At 29.2% G+C, this 22,339-nt stretch overlaps 1 protein-coding gene across 2 annotated transcripts in view; it reads right to left on the bottom strand.

Annotated features, from left to right (window-relative positions):
* Nucleotides 1-7,933: 7,933 nt before the first annotated feature.
* LOC111625124 (AT-rich interactive domain-containing protein 3A-like) overlaps nt 7,934-22,339 on the bottom strand; it is a 95,516-nt gene continuing 81,110 nt past the window's right edge. The window contains exons 5-7 of one of the 2 annotated variants that reach the window (XM_023368163.1): nt 10,740-10,966; nt 9,011-9,247; nt 7,934-8,933 (exon numbers count right to left, since the gene is read on the bottom strand). In XM_023368163.1, coding sequence (XP_023223931.1) covers nt 8,824-8,933; nt 9,011-9,247; nt 10,740-10,966 — 574 coding nt within the window. In that variant the 3' untranslated portion in view covers nt 7,934-8,823. The remainder of the gene's footprint in view (nt 8,934-9,010; nt 9,248-10,739; nt 10,967-22,339) is intronic. The other variant, XM_023368164.1, reaches the window with a different exon arrangement.

The following is a 22,339-nucleotide window of genomic DNA, read 5'->3' as shown; positions in this document are numbered from 1 at the left end:
TTTTTTGAAAATATACAGTAAGGTTCCATATTACCAACCGATTTTCTCTAAGCCTACTTTCGGACTTTTTGTACAAAAGCCTTCAAAAACCATACTTATAATTACACTAGCGAAAAATCCAATTAGAAACATTTAGTTTACTAGTTACCAGTACTTTTCGCACAAAAAATGTGGGTGTAGTTATGATACCTTGTTTACAATTCACTAAAATGTAATTGGGGTTCCATAATACCATAAATACCATAATTCCATAAATGTGGGTGTAGTTATGATACCTTGTTTACAATTCACTAAAATGTAATTGGGGTTCCATAATACCACCTTCTCCTCTAAGAATTTCGAATGTTTACAGCTGACTTTCCTATTCTCAAGCCACATTTACTCCGTGAAGCGATTGAAGCGCTCGAAGTGCAGAAATATTTATTACGCCACTATCGTAGCATTAGAGCTATTGGCAGCGCAAGGACCAGTATGGGTTAGTACACATTAGAAGGTGCGTTAAAACGCGCGTTACCAAAGCGTGCGTTTCAAAACGCCTAACGTGTACACAGCCTATATCTATCGATTCTGGTAATGCTGCGCGTAAACGCAGCATTACTTTCGGCCATTTTGCTATTATGATTAAAGATTATGTATTAAAGACGATGTCACTACTAATTTGATTTATTTACTTTATTTTTTACACTCTGCAGTTGTAGCAATTCGTTTAATATTAATTAATGTAACATTCATTTATAATATAAAGTGTTATAATGCGAAATCTATTAATAAAACAATAGCAAATGTACCGTACTGTACATCTTAGAGTAACGTTTTGTATATAGTAATTGAAATAGTAAATTGTAAATAGTAATAGTAAAAGAAACCGAATTTCGTCATCTTTAGTAAACCATTGTAAAATCTTCCGCTAAAGTACTGTCATCTGTTGTATAACAGAAATACACTAATACACGGAATACAGTAATTAACAAAGTAAACTCAATCTCCATCTAGTGAGTTTCGGTTTCATAAAAAGAATTTCCATTAAAATATTGTTTAACCTGCGTACATATTTTGTAAATTGTATATATATATATAATTTACAAAATATTTTTAATAATTTATTAATTTTCATATTTATTATTTGGTGTTTGTTTAAATAGACATATACTCCATAATAAATTTATTAAAAATATTTTGTGATTTGTTTACGGAAATTAAAAAATAATTACTATTAAGAAATATAATTTTAACTGAGTTACAAATTTCTTTAATTATTAACGTGGTAAAAAATAACTATCAACACCCTATAAAAAACAATCCTAACCTATTTTGTAGAGCCGAGAGCGTAGAAAGTAAATAAATATAGTGCCTTTGAAATTGAAATAAATAACTTTTGCAAAATTTTTTGAAACACCACTTAAAATGTTTAGTCAAACGACCGGAAATTCGGATGCGTAATAAAAAACAACTAGACCCATTCTCACTTAAAATGTGATACAGATTATATGATTCGTAGTGTGAAAACAGCTTCTAGAAAACAATAACTGGAATAATACACGACGCAAATATTCTTCTCGAACAAGATATAAGGTATCATTGCGGAAGCACACCCAACGGAAAACTTCATCAAAATACACAGAAGAAAAAATAACGAGCGCCAAATAACGGAAACAATTTACCACGCATTCTATAAATATATAGATGCAGTTTATCAGTGAGGATGAATTGGAGAAATGTTCGAAAAAAAATTCAAATAACTCCTATTTGTTATTTGCATTATACTAGCAAAAAGCATTGTAATAAAAACAGAAACAAACAATTTTTGAAAGGAAATATATTTCATGGAAATTAACGAAAACACAAATTATGGAAGAAATCTGAAGCTTTTAAGAAGGAGGGGAGAAGAAACATTTAGCGAAAGTACTTTTATAAAACTATTTAAAAAATTGAAAATACAGTATAAAAACGTGTCCACAGTGAAGAAATATGACTCATTGAGAACTATTTTTTCGAATAGTTGAAATGACAAATAGCAAAAAACAAAAACAAAAAAAAAGTGAAAATGAACTTTAAATTTACGTAAACAACCAAGGGAACTCTTCCCTTGCCTAAAAGAAAAACCAGGACGAAAAGTGAGGGTTTTTATTTGTTAAAACGAACTATAAAATATTTTTTTAATGTAAATATTTTAAGAAAATTAATGTTATTAGGTGGGCAAATACATAGAATCATGTAATGTAACTTTGTCGAAAAAAGTATGTAGGCTATTTTATTTCCTCTTGAACAATAAAAACTTTATCGAGAAGTGTAATTAATGTCAAGTTCAATCAGAATAATTAATTCCATATATTAAAACAATTAATAATACAGGGTGTTTGTAATTAAAGTTCCACTTTGAAATGGCCATAAAATAACTACTGAACAGAATGTTATCAAACTTGGTAATAGTGTAAAGCAGTAGTCCCCAACACCCGGGCCGCGGACCGGTACCGGTCCGTGGATCAAATGATACCGGGACGTCCAAGGAACATTAAATTACTGGTATTTCCATTTTATTTACTATGGTGTATTTCTCTCGGGTTTGTGCGACTTTTAATGGAGGACGGAACAACGGAATAAACTGGACATAGGAGACAATGACACTTCGGGTGTCATTGTCTCCTATTACCCCCAGATGGAACCGTCTTGTTGCAAAGAAACAAGCTCAGGGTTCTCATTGATTTAACGTTCTAGTGAGTTAAAATGTTAAATCGCATTATATTCATTTTTTGGTATAACTATATTTTATTTTGAAGGCATGTTTAAATACACTTAAATTAAAATTATTATATTAAATTAATCTAAAATATAAACAATCAACGTCCCCCCTCAGTGGGCCGCGGTAAAATATCAAACGTTGACCGGTCCGCGGCGATAAAAAGGTTGGGATAAAGGTGTAAATGGTGTAAAGGACGTCGTGGAATTTTATTTCCCGCGAAAAAAAACTAGTTCAAAAACCCACAACCAACGGGAAGTGGCGCTGTCTGCAATATTGTTAAACGAAATAAGACATTGAATGGCTTATATATATAGATACTAATGTTAATTAACACTTGTCTGTATGTTCCCTTGTCACGTGGCCTTGGTTTATCTGAAAAGGTTTAAATAATCATGTTGATTCGCAGAGCAGAAATTCAGAGTTGATTTGCAGGCAGAAATGAATAGTTGAGTCGACGACGTTTAATCGAACGTCGTTTTTGTTCTTTCTTTGCCTATTCGTAAGAGTTTAGACGCATTTTATTAAAAATAACATTATGCCAGTCTTTTATTACGCCATTTTATAATAATTAAAAACGTAAAAGTTTTTTAATAGAATATCATAACAGATATTGCCGCACATGCAGTTTTAAATGTTGCCGGAAAAGTTAAGCAACTCGTTGCTGGATTTTTTTAAGATGTCAGAGTTTTAAAAATATTTTCCTATTTAGCGAACTTAAACGTTCATTAATATAAACTGCAGAGCCTGTTTTCCATTAATGATTTCACAGGTATCTGTTGAAATATTTATGCCTTTCTTCTTAATGGGACTGTTCATTTTTGCTTGATAATAGCTATGCAAATTTTACAATGATTTCCTTAACAATTAACAAATCCATGTTCCAAAAACACTTGTTGTGTTAAGTTCATTTATGGAAACTTTTTAGATAATGCATCGGTATGATGATTAAAAACTGTAGAAAAAGTACCAAGATCTTACTTTTTGTAACAGACATCAGTCTAAATATTTATCTTATTTCTATTCAGTGTCTCGAATTCATTTCGTTATATAACTTCTTATTACGAAATATGTAAATGACAGTTGAAGAAATTTTTTTGACGCTATTCTGAGTCTGTTGGTGAGATGAAAATATAAGAAATTTTTATATTTTGATATTCTTCATAAGTTTTCATTGTAAAATTTCATCATCCATTTCGAAGATTAGTTTTTTAATGGTATCCCAGGTAATATGTATATGCTTCTCTATCGTGTTTTTTTGGAAATTATCCATAGAAGTTAGTATTTTAGTTATTATTTCGATTAGATTTTCGTTAAGTAAAGTTGATATCTCATGTATTTTAAGAGTTTTGTTAAATTCTTTTCGTTTTATTCGTTGAAAAATGTCTGAAATTCAAATAATTCTTTTATAATTTTTTCATTATCCTTACCAATGTTATCTATAGCTAGGATTGCCAGATTTTTAATTGGTTTAAAGAACACTTAAAAATACAGTAATATCGCGACTTACGCGAACCCGGAGTTACGCGATTTTCAAATCTCGTTGATTCGTCTTTTGTTTGAGTGCACCACGCAACTCTTGATTACTCACTCTCCCACACTATTGTTCAGCTTACATGTTCGGACGTGTCCCGCGGAATCGACACATAGCTACAATTTTTTGTGTGTTATTTATTTCTGTGTTTGTTATATCTACGGAGCCTTCAGAGACTCTATGTTGTGATTTCTTGTAACCGTGAACTCGTTAATCTTATTTCGTCTTTTGATTCAAAACACGAGATAAGATTAACGAGAACATTTATTAGCTTACATACATCCGACTTGGATTTTACACAAATTGCGAAATTATACCCCGACTTACGCGGTTATCGCTCGGTCCCACCTATTGCGTAAGTTCGGGGTATTACTGTAATTCATGCTACCATTCTCTAACTCATACTTTTTTGGAGTAAAATTGAATGATTTTTAATTACTGACTAAATATTGTTAAATCTTGGTTGCTTGTTGTTCTCTATTATATGTATTTTCTTAGCACAATGTTGCTGTTGAGATTATATCACACAGGAAATGATTCCTGAAAGATTCCTGTGTGATATGCAACATTGTGCTAAGAAAATAAATACTAAATATTCTGTTTATGTTTTTTTTTAGATTTTAATCTTAAAGTTATTGTTTTTATATTGACTATAAATATTTGCAAACTTTGGTTTCNTCTTATTAAAAAAAAAAAAAAAATCAATTCTTCACATTTACGTTTTGTCTATAAATCAAGTAATTATCGACAAAACATAAATGCAGAAAAATAAGATATGACACATAATTATCATATATTTAACCCGTTCTTTTCGACAGATAACTACTGTATTTACAAACATTATTTTAAAACAATAAATTTATATTTAAAATTTCTAATAATTAACGCCAAATATCGATATGATGTTATTTAAATAATTGTGAAAACCTTTTCAATGTTCGACGATATATGAATATTCATTGTGACAGATGACACAGTTAAATATTATTTTTGATGGCAAGATCCTGATGTAGTTTCAATGCCCATTGACCATGTTCTAAATAGAAGAGAAAATTCTCTAATGATTAAGCGAATATTTCTACATCAAATTTGTTATTTAAAGCCAACAGGTAACGTTGAAAAGTTATAATAAATACGAAGTATATAATTATAAATGAAAGATGTCTGTTCATTACTCTCGAATTAATCGATGAGTATTCCATTATACCAATCGAATTAATAATAATAAATAATTTTTCTTTGTCAATGGAATTAGAAACTAACAAAGTATTTGATTTTTTTTTTCGTATTTTCATCTACATTAAAGAACGTCGATTTGATTTAATGCCATAATTTGATTTCAATATAATCATTTGATTATGGTTAAGGAAATATTGATAAAAATGATAAATGCTAAGGGTGGAGAATTAGGAAGTACCATTGACAACAGAAGAAAATTATAATGACAAATCTCTGCCCATCCCGGGATAATGTAGCTATTAAAACTCAACATGAAACTGGGTGTTCCCGAACGCCAGAAGTTAAGAAGAGCTGTATCTCAGACTGTTGTTCGAAGTGGGTGTGCAAGAAAGGAATGTCATATCAAGATCAATTCACTGTCATAAGAAACTTATAAAAACGACAATGATGTATGGCTTTGCTACATTGTTGCACTTAAAGAATATATTTGACGTAGGAATTAATATTACGAATCGTAGAACCTACTTTATTATTTTATGATGTGGATGGGAATAATCGTTATCGTTTTTCACTTATCGTATTATATTAATGTGTTTTGATGTGCCATTTATTTATTATTATTATTATTATTATTTGCATTACATTAACGGTAATATTACACAAGAAATAAAAATATAGACTACAGAAACTTAATGTATTTAAATTTATAACATGCTTTTAATGCTTAATTTTGCATTCGATGTTAGGAAAATCATATGAGATTTTTATACTGATATGTTTCTTATAAATGAATTATAGGTTTTGTTTTCTTACCTTGTCCACTTTCTATATTGTCCACTTTAGAATCCACGTTATATGCAAATATTCGTTATTTGGTGAACTTTCAAACTGTTCTGATTATTCTAACGTGGTTAAATTTTTTTTATCATTATTTTGATGTTATTTTTAGATAAACAAATTAAATTTGGCAAGAATTTTTCTACATTTAAGGAGTGAAAAAATTCAGTTTTTCACTTCTTAAATATCAAATGTTACTTAAATATCTACAAGTAGAATTGTTTTTAACTAATGAAATTTTCCATAAAATTTGTAATCAATCTCAAATGACTCGAAATGAATTTTGAGAAATTAGCATAATTAAAAAGGTAGTTTGTGCAAAGATGCAGGAGTTAAGAAAGATACTAGTTCAGGATATTCTGTCAATCAAAATTTTGTCTTCTTACTCTTTTCAATTTAAAATTATGATGGCGTCTTATCAAATTTCTGAAGTCACTAGAAGTCAGTAATGAGTTCCCACAGGTCGAGTAATAGTTGGAAGCATCTATCAAGCACTCGAAATTTGATCCCGTTGTTTTTATTCCCAGTCTGGGACTTAATGGGAAGATAATGTACGCCAATTTACTGTTTTCGGTGAGCTTTCCATATCAGAGTGTAATTTGACGGATGAATTTTCGCTTTTTATTCAGTGTTTTCTAATTTTAAAAAGACTAATGTCTGGTCGAGAATAAATTGGCAATTATTAGCGTGGTTCTATTTGATTGCAGACGTATATCAAATATCGCACACATCAAGCTTTAACTTTGTCTAACTTGTGTTATGCCCAAAAATTGTTTTAAATATTTCTACTTATACAAAATTATATATCAAACTAAAGATATAAACGCTCTGAGGTTTTTAATGAGTTTTAAATTATTTAGATGAGATGTCATTCATTTGGATATGATATTTAATAATTGATCGCAGTGTGACGTAAACATTTATAACTTCATGAATAATTAAGAAGTATGGAAACTACATACATGTATGTGTATATGTGTATGTTTATATATAGCCTATATATATATATATGACAATCGTATATAAATGTTTCAAAACGTTAATGGAAACAATACAAAAGCGTCAAATAAATTGATTTTATGAGAAATCACAGAAATAAAGAATGAAAACGCACACAAAACTTTCACAGTCAATATGGACAGTTCTCCCTTATATACATGAAATTATAAGCTGCACAGACAAACTGCACTATCTACTAGACGAGGGACATGGAGCAAGGTACAAATGTCCGTCTTGACCATTAAAAAAACCCCTGAACATAATGAAAAATCACTGATGACTTACATTTTCAATTAACAAAATAAAATCTTAAAAGTAGCACAATTGATATTCGGTTGAATACATTTTGCTCCCGTTAAGAAATAAAAAAAGTTATGTGGTAGATTATAAAATAAACGTTACTCCTTAAAACATTTCTGTCGTTGTGTTGTTTCTTCATTCATTTAATTGACTTTATTCTATGGTTTCTTCATTAAGTAACCCGCGAATGCTGTACAAATGGTGCAGACATGACATCTTATTCCCTGAGACTCTGCACAACCTTGCACCAATTACATGTATGTGTATGTATATATGCGTGATACATATCACTTGACATGGCCAGCTACCACGTTGTATATAATAAACATAAATTATACATACATATAACAAACAAAACTTGTCTGAACACGATGAAAATAATAGGAAAAGCAATATTTTAAAATAATGAGAGGCAAATCCCATAATTCTGTACAAGAGTCTGACGTCTTCACCTGCAAAAATATTTAAACAATGTTTGAGTTACTACTGGTATATAGACTGTAATACTATGACAGTTATGTATCTACAAAAGATCATCGATAATACCAGTAGATTATGAAGGACAGATGCCAACTTTGTTGTATTGAATTTGCTTTCATTCGAATTCGTTCGGAAAATACGATGAAAAATCCTCGTTAAAATCCATTTTTTATCAACCATATTGGTTCTTGCAGGAATGTAAGTTTGAACACAATTTTAAAATTAGTTGCAACGGTGGGTAAAGTTAGTCTGGAGGTTAGTTGCAAATATTAAAAGAGATAAGAGAAAAAATTCTCAACAATCGTTCGATGAATTATTTTTTTTGTTAAAATAATATTAAGATTTTGAGCTAAATAAAATTGAATACTGGTCTTAAAAGCTGATGGAGTTTTTAAAATAGAAGACGTGGCGTAGTCTCTGTTTTCGTTCTTGCCGATGTCCTCTACTTAACTTCAGATGTAATCTGAAGAGCCTTGAAGGTTAAGCTCGTGCGTTTCAAGCATTTCAACAATTCCAATTGACACAAATATTTAGAACACCATCCTGATATATCATATTAGCATATAACTTTTAAAGAGCAGTTCCATGTTTTTAACACATTGTCCATCAGATCTTGAGATCCTATTGATTGCCTGCATGATGTAAATTTACAGTATTTGATGGCTTGAGAAGGACTTTGTTCTTGTCAGCTTGGCTCTTTACGGTCTCCTACGGAGACAAGGCACTAGTGGTGTATATTGTAGAAACACTGGACAGTTCACGCTATGCGATTTCTGTGGGACTGAGCAAACAATACACCTTGATACATAATGCCATTGATTTCCATACTGACCACCAAAGAACTATCTATTTGAGATCGGCCGTCGCCTGAAACGTGAACAAATAATCAGAATACTGAATTAAATAGACTTAACTTTTGGCTAAATAATAACAAATGAACTTGCCTCGACTGGAAATTTTTATATGAGCGCTGGGTACACCGGCTTGATTGAGAAGCCGCTCTTCGTCTGACAAAAAACGTTTAGGGGGAGGAGAACTTTCTTCTACAGATTTCCTCGATGTTGTGTCTATTGATTTACTACTCTGATCTATGTTCCTCGGCACCTCTAAATTTAGTGCTTCTTGCTGAGGCATCGTTATATGGGTAGGTGTCGAAGGGATGCTGCAATTGTCTTCTTCACCTGAAATTATCGCAAATGCATTTTACTAAGAATTTTTCCGTTAAAAAGTCATAAAAGTTTGAATGTTCTTACTTAATAATTTTAGGCAAAATGATAATTCTATATGCATAAATACTTATAATTTCTTCGCAAAATATAATCACAGCAAGAATTCCATTAAGGAATGCATAGGTTATAATTAAGAGAATCCGGTTATTATATATCTTAATGTTTCTCTAGTCTAAACAAAACTCTCACGAAAGCTCATATAAATCAAACGAATCATAGTTAATTTTAGAATCCATTGGAAGACAATTCTTTAGAAAGAAAACAAAAAAATAGTTATCGAAGAGAGCAATCACAATCAAAGAACCATATAATTAGGAGACGTCTAGAGATTTCTGAATCTTCTAGTCGAGTAGGAGGAGTTTCGGAAGCAATGTCATTCAGATCATAAATCATGGAGAAGTTCAGAGTTCAAATGTAAGTGACACGCGAGGTTAAATACACAAGCAACAGTGATTATGCTACGTTGATTTTACCTGACACAGGTAGCTGTCACGTGAGTAAATTTAATTTTATGACGAGAGGAAGAGGGAATAAAAGGGAGGGATAGCTGTTTCGCTCTCAGTTTGACGTCCAGTGAAAGGTCTGTAAAGTGATTTGTCACAATATCTATCGCTGGAGCAGAAGGCGAGGCAATAATTAAAGTTTCACCAACAAAAGATTCGAGTTATCATTGAAACTAAGCAACTGTCACTTGTCTATGTGATGAATACCCCCGACTGCTTTCAGCTAGACAATCTATTACCTAGCCTCGATGGATAGCTGTTTGTATTCAGTTAAATCTGGAATGGTGACGAGTGATACGGTTACAACTTCGTTCTTAATGGAGCTCTTTTAGATGGTTGGCTGAATCGTTTTCTGACACCGGCTTCACTGATGCGTGCTTAAAAGGCAATGCTAGCCATTTTTGAGACAGCGCATGAACTTAATTAAGACAAATATTAACTATAGATGAAGTTAATTTCTCGCGGTTCTTCAATGTAAGAATAATAAAAAAGCGACGAATTCGACAATTATTAACATTTATTCTAGAAGTCTTATTACTTCATTAACCAACTGCAAAATAACCGGATGTACAAGATTAACAAAAACTAAAATTAATTTCATTAGTGTTTATCTTTGGAGCTGTTTGCGTTTCTATTGCCAACAATTATTTTATCGAACAGCGGACATCATTCAATTCTTAATAAACGTCACCAGTTTAGAGTTTTATCTCGAATAAATCATAATAAAATTATAACTCTAATAATAACGCTGTTAACGATTTACGCTTACTCAATCCATCAAGAATAAATTTGCATTGTCAAAATATTTATTTTTTTCAAATACCTAAACAACGCAATATTTTGTATAACAGCGATTCATTAAAATTCGTTTATTTGAATGAAAATATGTAAATTTAGATAAGGACAGGTTTCGACTATTCGATTGATAAAAGAATACTTACCAGAAGAGTTAATGCCCTGAGTTGAACTGTGACCGTTGACTTGTCGTGATACCAAACTCAGAGGTGAGAGATGATGAGAATTTCTCGGCATACTAACCATTTCTGGATAAGGGCCATAATTCGACCGCCTACTCTCCCTCCTGTTTCCATCAATGGCTGACTGCAGTTCTTCTGGTGTGCTTAATTTCTCTTTTTCACATTCGTACGGATAAAGATATTTCATGTACCTAAATATACGTAAAGCTTTCTTACGAATATAAATTTGACTTAAATTTTTTAAAACACTAAGAAGTTTGCTAAGGGAGTTTTAAACAATTTTATCCGAATAATGTCAAGTGAGTTTTTGTCCACGTCAGAGTCCCCCTCTTATTGAAAGATAAGCTAGGGCAAGTCAGAATATTTTAAAATTCTCCTCGTTTCATCATATACGTACTAAAGCACACTTTTCTAGTTTAATCTGCCTCTGCGTGTGACGTCATTATTAACCTTTCATTAGATCATCGAACGGAGTCAAGCAGTGAACTAATGGGAATACAGATGCCAGGAGGCCAGTTAATGTCTGTCATTATATTTCGATGTAACATTAAGTGGTCACATTGCTCCGTATAAGGGACGAGATAACGACAGTGACAGTTTATTCACTACAGCGTTACATCGTAACACCGCCCAATCATAGAAACTTCGTCCTAATGGTCCTGTTCATGCGATTCTTGTTCTTTTTCAGTCGAGCCATACGTCTAACATTCCTTTCTCACTGTTATTAAAAGTTGATTGAGTTTTTTTCCCTTTATAAGTTCGACTACTTGTTCTGTATACTTTATATAATGGTTTCTTTTCAGTCTTACCTATAATAATATGCGGGTGATAAATATTCTTCAACGTCTTAGCTAGCCAGACTCGCATACCCTAATGAATACGCATAATTATAATTGTGTATTTATGATCCATTCTTATCATTTTCCCCCGATTCTTATTACTGGTTAGATTATGAAAAGCCTTATTATGTTTTTTAAAGAAAAATAGATAATTATTTACAAAGAATGAGATCTTTTTAAATGAGTTTCAATTATAGGATTCCGCTGCAAGTTCATCACGTTAATATTTTGATTTTTAAATTAACGTTTACCTATTTGGTTCTAAGATCGAAACTAGTCGAAAAAAAGTCAGGTGAATAGAAGAAATATGACCGTTGCCACTAGTAAAATCCACACCTGCACTCCACATCCATCATGATCTAAGTTAGATTACACATTGTTCTATATCGGTAATAGATGGAAGGAAACCTCTCGCAATAAAAAAAACAGCGATTGAAGGGGGAAAATATTGTAAATATGTACAGTCTTGTCATTATAACCTTCTTTTGTCTCTAACTGAAATCTCAATCGAATATCATTAACAGAAACGCGGTAGACGACACACATATTAACCCAAGTCAACTTGGGATGGACTATTATATATGCCCATGAATTATTTATGGAGTATACCAAGGAGAACAAAGGCGGTGAGGGGCAGTCAGTGAGTCTGTAATTACCGCTCCGACAAACGAAGAACGGATACAAATCATTGTGTTAGTAAAGTCAAGAGTCGCTTCACTGATCTCTACACAGACCATCCAAGCGTTCTTAATCTGACGAACAAACTGTTTTAACTAACAGATCACGTTAACTTCAAATCCGGGTGGAATTCGTGTTACGTCTTCTACACTCGGCGGGGGTTGATCCATCAATTAATTTTGTTGTCGACTCCCGTACTTATGTATTGGTTTGATTAGGATCGTTCTTTCGTGTTTACGTTGCCCGAATCGCTTTGACAACGATAACTGATGATTTTATGAGCCTTCTCTGTCAATACCGATAATCGCAAACTGAATTCTAATAACACGTTCATTTTTAATTTTCATTAAAAACAATAGTCCAACCTACGTCATTGCGATAAACACGAAATATTTTGCTAATTTAAATACAGTTAAACGCCATGCTCGATAACCGACTGACCTAACTTGCGGTGTCGACTCAGTGATGTAAAATACTTAACACGTATCGATCAATCCAGTAACCCACAAAAGCTTCCTTTACTTTTCATATATTTGCCGAAAGAACTTTCTTTACTAAATTACATTGTGTTGAAAGATTTCTCTATAATATATACGATTTTAAAATGTTAGAAAATATAGTAATAAATGCAAAAAATGGTTCTAGTCGCTGGTATAAAGGGTAGCAAAGATTGTTTTAAATAACACCAATTTTTTATTAAATTTAAAAATTATAATATAAATATACTTTAAGTTATAGACTCGTGTTCTGTTGATTTACTGCGGAAAGGATACAACTGCAAAAGAATCTCTATAAAATCAAATATCGATTATGACGCTGGAGATGACTCATTTTAACTGAGCTGTAACAAATCTTTGTATTGCATAATGCAATATATAAATTTATTGTAAACGTACAAATCGTATCGTAATATCTTTTCCATAAAATATTTTTCATATATTTCTTTGCCATCAATAGTAATAAAATAACACTTTAAAATTTCCCAAAAAACTGATGCAGTATAACTTAAATTTAATTTCTTTAGCTTTGAGTTTGCTAAAAATCAAGGACGCTTTTTTTAATAGAAACAGCTATAACAGATTTTACATATGACTGTACTTTTCTAAATTAAGTTAAAACTATTCTACTTAAAAATTTGCAAAGCTGATTGACTGGAAAATTTACACTCTACTGGATTAGTAAGTGTTAAAAATCAATGTTATCTCTTGAAATAATTGTTCCAAATCAATTGAAAGTTCTTTAATTGATATTTGCTTTCCTAAAACTCTCAAAATATCAAAATTTTAAGCGTATTATTTAATTTTACTTCTACTATTATAAATAAAATATAATAATAGTTGATTTGATAGACAACGATAAAGACGAAACAATTATCTCTACAGAATATTTATTTTTCTGTTTTACTCGTCTTGGATTACCAAAGAAATAATATCAAGAACAATAGTCGAATAGTTAAAATTTTCCAATACTAAAACGTAATTTTTTAATTGTTAATTATAAACATAAAAATTCACACTACATTTATCACTCGAAAAGATTTTTAATGAAGAGTGTTCAACTTCTTTGTTATATTTGCTTAACATTTATAAAAAATATAAATTAAGCATAAGAATATATTTTAAAAATATTATGAACAATGAATCGCGGTTAATTATATTGAAAATAGTGGCATATTAAAGCGATAACCATACATATTCATCCTATAAGAATATTAATTTTTCTATAGCCTACGTTTAATGTTAATACATTTCTAATTCTGTAAAGTTATAGTCTGTTATTTGAATTTCAATCCGATTTTTTAACTATAAACTTATCTATGCAAGCTTAATAACTGTAAACTTTTATTTAAAAAAAAAAACTTGATGTTATTACGTTTCTTCCAGACAAATCTGCCTTTTAGTCAAAGTATTATCAAAGGCTCCATTTTATTTCATTCTTAGAAATATCTGGCACTTCTTGCAAAGACATCCCCTAGTTCCATTCCCCTCCTTTTCGTTGTCTTTCTTACCTACTTCCCTGGATTTTATTAAGCATAATTATTTTCCTAACTCGTTGTATGCACGCATCGAATGTCAAAAATACAAGTGTTCGTTTGCAGATCACGCTTCAAGAGAACACTATAATTTCATTTGGACCAGCATTAATGAATTTGTTCTTGATTTATATTTTAACTAAGTAATCTACAGTTTAAAAGCATTAATGTTCCCTCGCTTTTTTTCAATTTTGGTAGAAATGGAATGACAATTTCTTGATGTTCCTAGCTTTTGTTGTCAGTGAAATATTCATCGTCCATAATCGTTTGAATTTGTGTATGCCGTTTAAATCTTTCTTTTTCCATTTTTTATTCGCTGCTTTTGTGGTAACAAGATATAACAATAAAAAAATTAAATGTAACGATTAAATTTTGTTCCACGATTTGTTAATTTTCGAAAGGATTATAACTGAAATTGTACATTATATAAGAATTATATTTTCAGAATTCCGTTTTACACGCAAAGATGAAAGATATTCAAAAAAGAAAGGTTTTTCCATATTATATGAAATATTTTTCGAACTTCGTATCTTATGCCTGGATTAAACTATTGTTGATTACGAAATAATTTATTATAAATAATTCGTTCATGATTAGGAGAGTGTCGAATTTCGTCAATTTTTAGGTGTGAGAGAATCAACAATGTTCTCATATGTTTCGTGCTTACGCAGCAACTCATTAAAGTTAATAGTGTTAATATTTTATCAGATGATACGTAACTCATTTAACTAACAAATTATTGTCGAACAAGTGTTATCCAAGTTAGGCAAGAAGAGTACCAATCAAGAGATTTCGACGAGTTACCTAATATTCAGCCAAGTCTATTAATTGCGATATTCCTTACCACTCAAAACACCATATTTTTCCTATTTGAAGTAAGTCGATTCGATTCTGATAAGTCGAACTTTTTCGTAAAATTAATAAATAAATAACACCGCATTATTATTATTTTTTTACATAATAAAAATTAAATTTAAAATTATTACAATTTTCAACGATTCGCTTTGATCTGTTATTACTAAAAAATCAAAAAGAGGAGACGCAAAAAAAAAATGCTTATGGAACACGGAAAATGTTCTATTTTCAATAAAAATGCATACATTTATTTATTTTAAGCATTTTTTTTCCTGTTTGTTTGTATTTGTTTTTCAGGTTTTACTGTTTATTTGTGGAAAAATTTGTCTTTTCTGTTTTTATATTCTTACTAACAATAAAACAGTTTCTTCGTACGAGTCGGAGAAGAGAGCGCGAATATTAAATAGCTCTACAGGAGATGCGACTAAAAATGTTTGCTCATCCCTGATCTACTCAAATTTTCCCAGAGCAAAAATCAAGTACACATATAAATCCTCTTGTGATGTTTAAGAGCCTGACCGATGAACCTTTATATTTCATTAGTAATGTTCTACGGAATAATTCTATAAAATATCAAAACGCATCGGAAATAGTTATAGTAGCGATCATAAATAAAAACAAATCTTAACGATCATCGTATAAACGTCAATGCACAAGTATCAAAACGTAAGAGTGTACAGAAACGTCGGTAAAATATTGACTTGGCACAAGAAAAATACGACGGGATGCTCTGAGTACTGTACATTGTGACTATAAACTTCTTGAACTTAATATCTACAGAAAAAAATGTTATGCTTTTATTAAATATGATTATTGATGTTAATTGTATCACTTCTGAAATAACTATTGAGAGAAAATTTATTTGTTAGAACGGTATTCAGAAGTATTTTCAAAGTAAATTTGTGTAGTATTTGGTAATGCGTTTTGCAAACTTTTGATATAAACAGCAAAAGAGAAGCTGATGAGAAATACAACAAAAATACAAGATGGCACTTTATTCCAGATAAAAGTAGTCAATTTATTAATAGCTGCTGTCTGGATTCAATCTTGTTCTAACATACTTTAATATAAAAAAGTGTAAATGTCTTCATGTCTAATAAGATGTATTTTTTTATTTATAAGAAGCTGCTGCTAGAAGCGATAAATATTTTATCCATTTGTATAAACCAACTAACACTATATAATACGAGCGATTTTTTCTATACGATATAATACAGGTCTTTTATACTATCGATTATTATTGCACTGCACGCGTGTTTACTGTATATTCACATACATATTCTGAGCAAAATAATGCAATTGTTTCTATATTTGATTTTTATTACATTATATCAAACAATTTTTTAAATGTGAAATTTTTGGAATTAAAACTATATTTTTAACAAAATTGCATAAATTTTCTCTATTCGTAAGCTGATATACGTCAGATTTTTATGAATTATTTTGATCTGTTATATTAAATTAATTTTTGTTTTGAAATTATAATATTTGAGAAGTTAATTGAAAATAACTGAAGAAGAAAATACTTGAGAAATTAATGTATTTTGAAAGTAATATAGAAAATATAAATTATAAACTTACGATATCTTATTATCGAGAATTATATTTAAATAAAAATAATTAGATTAAAACAATGCAATATTATTTGTAACCGTCAATTCAAAGAGTCACTTAAAAATTCGTATTAGCTTTAAGGGATTTTCTTTCCTATTATCTTCCTTGGCACCAGACTTTCTGAAAATTGCCCCACATACAATTAGTAAGTACGAAAATACGTGAGCAAACAACCGGCCCACTGGCCCATCAAACAAAGTAACAGACTAGGTTTATCTGTAAAGTAAAAACCGCTAGCGATAACCACTTTAAAAAGTCGTAAAAGCAGAATTTCTTTATAATTTTAATTTTACATAATTATCGCTTCCATCTTATTTCGATAACATCATGCAAATATATATTTAAATCGCTTAATCCGTGTAATACGATTACTATTCTATCTTGATTTTTAAAATTTAACAGCCACTATTTAACCTTTGGCTAAACGATAACTACATTGACATTTTTACCATAAATATAGAGGAGAATTCTAGTTTACTTTCTTGAAAAATATTATATGTGACAATATATTCAAGTTATAAATATGATTATTTTGTTTAAATTTATTTGTTATTTTTATGTTTTATTTGTTTAAATATTTAAGTAATTATTATAAATAAAATTGCATATAATTCCGTCTAAATCTTTTTCATAAACATTTTTATTTTTTATTATTTTTTTCAGAATGTTACGCTCCTGATGATTGCGTATGTTAAGAATAAAAAGAAATCGCAACAATTAACGATTCGTTTAGCTTTCTCTCCTTGCGAAACAAATGCGAGTGGTCTAAACACTTACATAATTCTATAAATTTTGATTTATTATAAAATCATTTGCAAGCTATCAATCTCAATTATGTTTTTTTCTCCAGAAATTTCTGTCACTTTCACTTAAAGCATCATCAAAAGTTTCTGGTGTAAAACTAAAAATTATGCTTTACTCATGAAACCATATAATAAAACGTTACTCGAAACAGAAGGATTATAAAGTACTGTAAATGTAAAATTTTCACTTTTTAAAAATTTAAAAGTTGCTTCTAAAGATCCAAAAAAGAATATATTAAACCCTTATAAATAAGGAAGGAAAACAATGAATAACATATTATAAGAAATCTGTTTTGACAATAGAGATATTATTCACAGTAAATGCTATTAAACCTTTCATCTTATATATCTAGATGAGTTACTACAGAAATTCAATTATATCAAAATATTAATAAAAGTTATAAATTTATAACGAATTATAGATTTATCAAAGGATCTCTGTCAGTGAAAGCAACTGTATTAAATGAACGTAATCATCAAATCGTTATCATTACATACAGATATACTACATAATGAAATGCTCACAAATATCACTTATATCTTCATCAAATAGCAATTTCCTTAGAAAATTTTAAGAAAATTTATGTTTTCATGAAATTTTCTCAAAAAGTTTATGGGTTTTTCATTAAATTTGTACTTATTGATTTTGAAAAATCGTATATAGACGTATTCAATTAATATGAATATGTCTGTAATTCTTATTCAACTATATTAGGAATATCTGCACTTTTACAAATAGAAATTATTTAGATATTACATTTAAAATAAAGTAAAAAAACATTTATTTACAATTTTTGTTTGTCGCTCGTATCGAATTACAATTAGAATTTATCATAACATATTTTACAGAACTTATTTTCTTAATCTTATCAATCTTTGTGACAGAATTCAATTTAAAAGTCTATAGCATAAAAAATTATCATATTAACAGATTTAGATAAATAAAATTTTATTTATATCTTTGAGTCATTTAGTCTTGGTTAATGTCGAATGTAAAGGGTGGGTGTCCCACTTAAAATGATGGCTGAGATGATGAAACAGTGATGTAGGCTAAATTTTATAGAGGATATTGAAAGGGAAAGTGTTGATGCCAATCTTGAACTATACGCAAACTGAAGGAAAACATTGAAGCTATGGACATCAGTATTTTACGTAAGGTCAGTTTGAACAAAATTACGAGTAACTTACACAAAGATGAACAGATGTCTAAGAAAACATCACTTTCAGCATCTTCTATATGTTTAAATAATTTTAAAATAATGTTTATAACGAGTGTCCTGTGTCTAAATTCATTTATATCGTTTCCAGTGAGTGAAGCCGATTTTAGGGGCATATCTTATACTTTATTTTTCATGCTCAAGTAAATAAATAATTGTATAAGCTGAACCTTGATATATTAAATTATATAAATTTTATATTTTCCATTGAAATGAGTTTCGAATAGTATATTTTAAAAGATGTGGACCTTCCTCGACTGAAAATTACTCAACTGGCTAAATTGTTAAAAATATTTTATTTTATAATTTTATTAGGAAAATTGTAATGTAATTTCATTTCGTTTCATTCTGATTTAATAGTCGATATTTTTGTGCACATTGTTAAATAAAGAATTTAAAAATGGCTTTAATTTAATAATGATAAATATTGTATATAAAATAATGTTCACAGGTTATAAAACTAATGCAACACAAATATATAGTTAAAAACTTATAATCGAGTTAATTTTTTCAATACAAGTCTCTCCAGTATGAAGAGAGTTGTGAAGAAGAAATTCTTTCCTATTCACTCGAAATAGAAGAGTCCACTTCACTACGAACAGCTTTATTGGCTACTTCCAGACACTAGAAGTGAACTTCGACTAACTTCTGGCTCTTTGAGAAAAATCTTTTTGGAACGGACTATACTGTTCTATACGTCTTGACTCAGAAAAATTTCAATACATTGATGAAATTAGGAAGCAAAATATATACTATTTCAATAAACTAGCTCATTGTTTGAGAAAATCAATATGTAAATGAATATAAAAATGGATGTCATTCCAACACATCGTCAGAAGCAACACCGGAAATCAAATGTCTATTTTCTAGGTGAAAACCCTTTCAAAACGAGCAATAAGTCATATTAAAAATAACAAACATATAGCATTATCATTAAAATTCTTAACAAACAAAAAATTTAAATAAATTGTATTGATATTTTCGTCATTCATCAATATATCTATTCTACAAAATACATTTAAATATCAATAGTTTACTTTCAAAATCAAATTATAAAATATGAAATTAGTTAGTCGCAAACGTGAAATATCACATTTCTTAATTGATCAGAATAAAATAATTCAAATATACTACCAATTAATTAAGTCTAAAATTTAAAAATTAAATCTTAATTTTCTGAAAGTCGATCGAGTCACCAGTTTTCGTAAAACTAATCAATCCTTATTAAATATTTTGAAAAATTGATGGCTACAGAAACAAAAAATTTAGAAAATAATAATAATAATTGATGGCTACAGAATATGTTTTAGTCAACAAGAATAATAGCATAATCAAGCTTTGTATATATAAAGCTTAAATAATTGCATATATTTAAAGCCTAAATTGAATAATATATGCAATTCAAATGACTCAGTTAAATATTTTTAATCGATATATATAACCTATATATAATATATCGTATATATATAATATTCAGCATATTTATACATGTGTTTTGTATGTTTTAGAATGTATTTTTATGATAATTTAAATATTTTCTTTGCGTTTCGATTATCATTTCGATCAAAACTTCCAAACATCATATAAAAAGCAATCTAGCTAATATTTAATAGCTACGTGGTAATGTTTGATGACTTTTAGGTTTAAATTTTTTTTATTTATTTGTCTATTTTTTCCTCCAAATTGTTTATAGTATGAGAAAAGTCCAAAAATTTGAATATTGAACTAATAAATGACGGAAACTAATTTTATTTCAAAATAAACACATCCGCTCAAAAAGCATTTCCTTCTCTTTCCAATAGTGAATATTGTATTGGATTTATTTGTTTGCTGTTTGCTGTCAGCTCGTAAAATATTCTGTACTCAACTTTAATTTATAGTTGAGTCTGACTCGCAATGAGCTATTTCATTTATTTACAAGTGTTAAGTGAGATTACTGTCCCAACAAAACAAATTATATACTCCATAAAACTAGAAACATCAAATAACAAAAAAGTAAACAATAAAAAAAATTATTAAATTAAAAATTATGAGATGTAAGAAAAATATTTATATAAATGTTTATATACAGATGAGAATAAGATACATTTCTTTTTCTAAGATGCATGATATAATAAAATTTCAGCTATCGTTAAGGGAATATATTAATAATAGTCAATAGAGGATCGGATAAATTACGAATAGATTAATAATATAAAGATTTAAAAGCTTGATCACAGATATCTTCAAACTCTGAAGTCCTTAGAGTTTCTAGATCTTTAGATATTTATAAGTGGGAATAGAAACAAGAACCATAAACGTAAGTATCAGATCATTTTCAAAGTCAAGGAGTAACGGTACTGTTATTGTGGAAAATATTGTATTGTACAGTACAAGCTAAATAAACTGACCTGCCATTATTCTTTATCTATAAAATTATAAATAAATAATTAAATTTGCTGTTATATTTACAAAACAATGAATTTAAAATTATATTATAGCATCTGTGTTTTTTGTGAACTTAGTAAAACATATAAATTTTAAAATCTATCACTGCTACTCCTGAATTACGTGTATAATAGAAACAGCATTAAAAATTTCTATGACAAAATTTGTAATGCCTTCATTCATCTCATTAATATATAATTATAATACATTCTAGTATTGAAGTATAGGAGTAATTATAAACACTTCTTAGAAGAATATATTATTACTTTCGATTCTTAAGTATGAGTAAATATAATTTTTAATATTTTCCATAATTTTCAATTCGCAATTTAATAATTAAATGATAAGGTACACATTTTCAGTAGTTACTATCTCGATAAATATATCTTTTTCAGTTGCACTGTTTTCAAATTTTAACAAAATCATTCTTCGTAATTATAAAAGCTGTGAGCATTATATATAGGCTATATATATGAGATAGCCTATAATATTTTAATTTGTTTTTAAATTCCTTCATTTAAAAACTTGCCAATTCCTGGTATAAGGGTTTATTAGACGTATTTATACGATTACGTATTTTGTTTAAGTAATGTCATTTACTGAGAGCTGCATTATTAAATAAAAAATAGATTACCGTGTCGTTTGAGTTCTGAGCTACTAAACAAAAAAGAAAAAAAAATGGTAAATGAACACAAGAAACAAATAAGTTTCAGAAAATATGGCAACAATCCAAATATAATATTGCTGACTTGTCTTTAAATAGTAAAATTCCTATTTATGCAATATTTGATGAAGTGCTTGAATATGAATATTTACTTATGGAAAATCCAAATAAAAAATCATCTAATTTAGGTGTTGAAATAGATTAAACTCTAATAATCAGTATGAGTTGCACGCATGGAAGAAATCATAAAGCTAAAAAATGCATCTTTCACTTAGGGGAGGACGGGGAACTTTAGCACGATAAGAATAAGTTAAATTTTATGTAACAAATATCGATATAAACTGAAAGAAAAGCGTTGTTTATTGTCTACCAGAATGTAAACTTACATAGAACTGGTTAAAATCAGTTTGGAAATAAAAATAATCATAATAACAA

The sequence above is a fragment of the Centruroides sculpturatus genome, unplaced genomic scaffold (assembly GCF_000671375.1).
Source record: "Centruroides sculpturatus isolate CEXI.00-Female unplaced genomic scaffold, Cexi_2.0 scaffold404, whole genome shotgun sequence".
Lineage (NCBI taxonomy): Eukaryota > Metazoa > Arthropoda > Arachnida > Scorpiones > Buthidae > Centruroides > Centruroides sculpturatus.
Note: the sequence above shows the minus strand (reverse complement) of the source record. Positions and strands in the feature narration are given on the sequence as shown.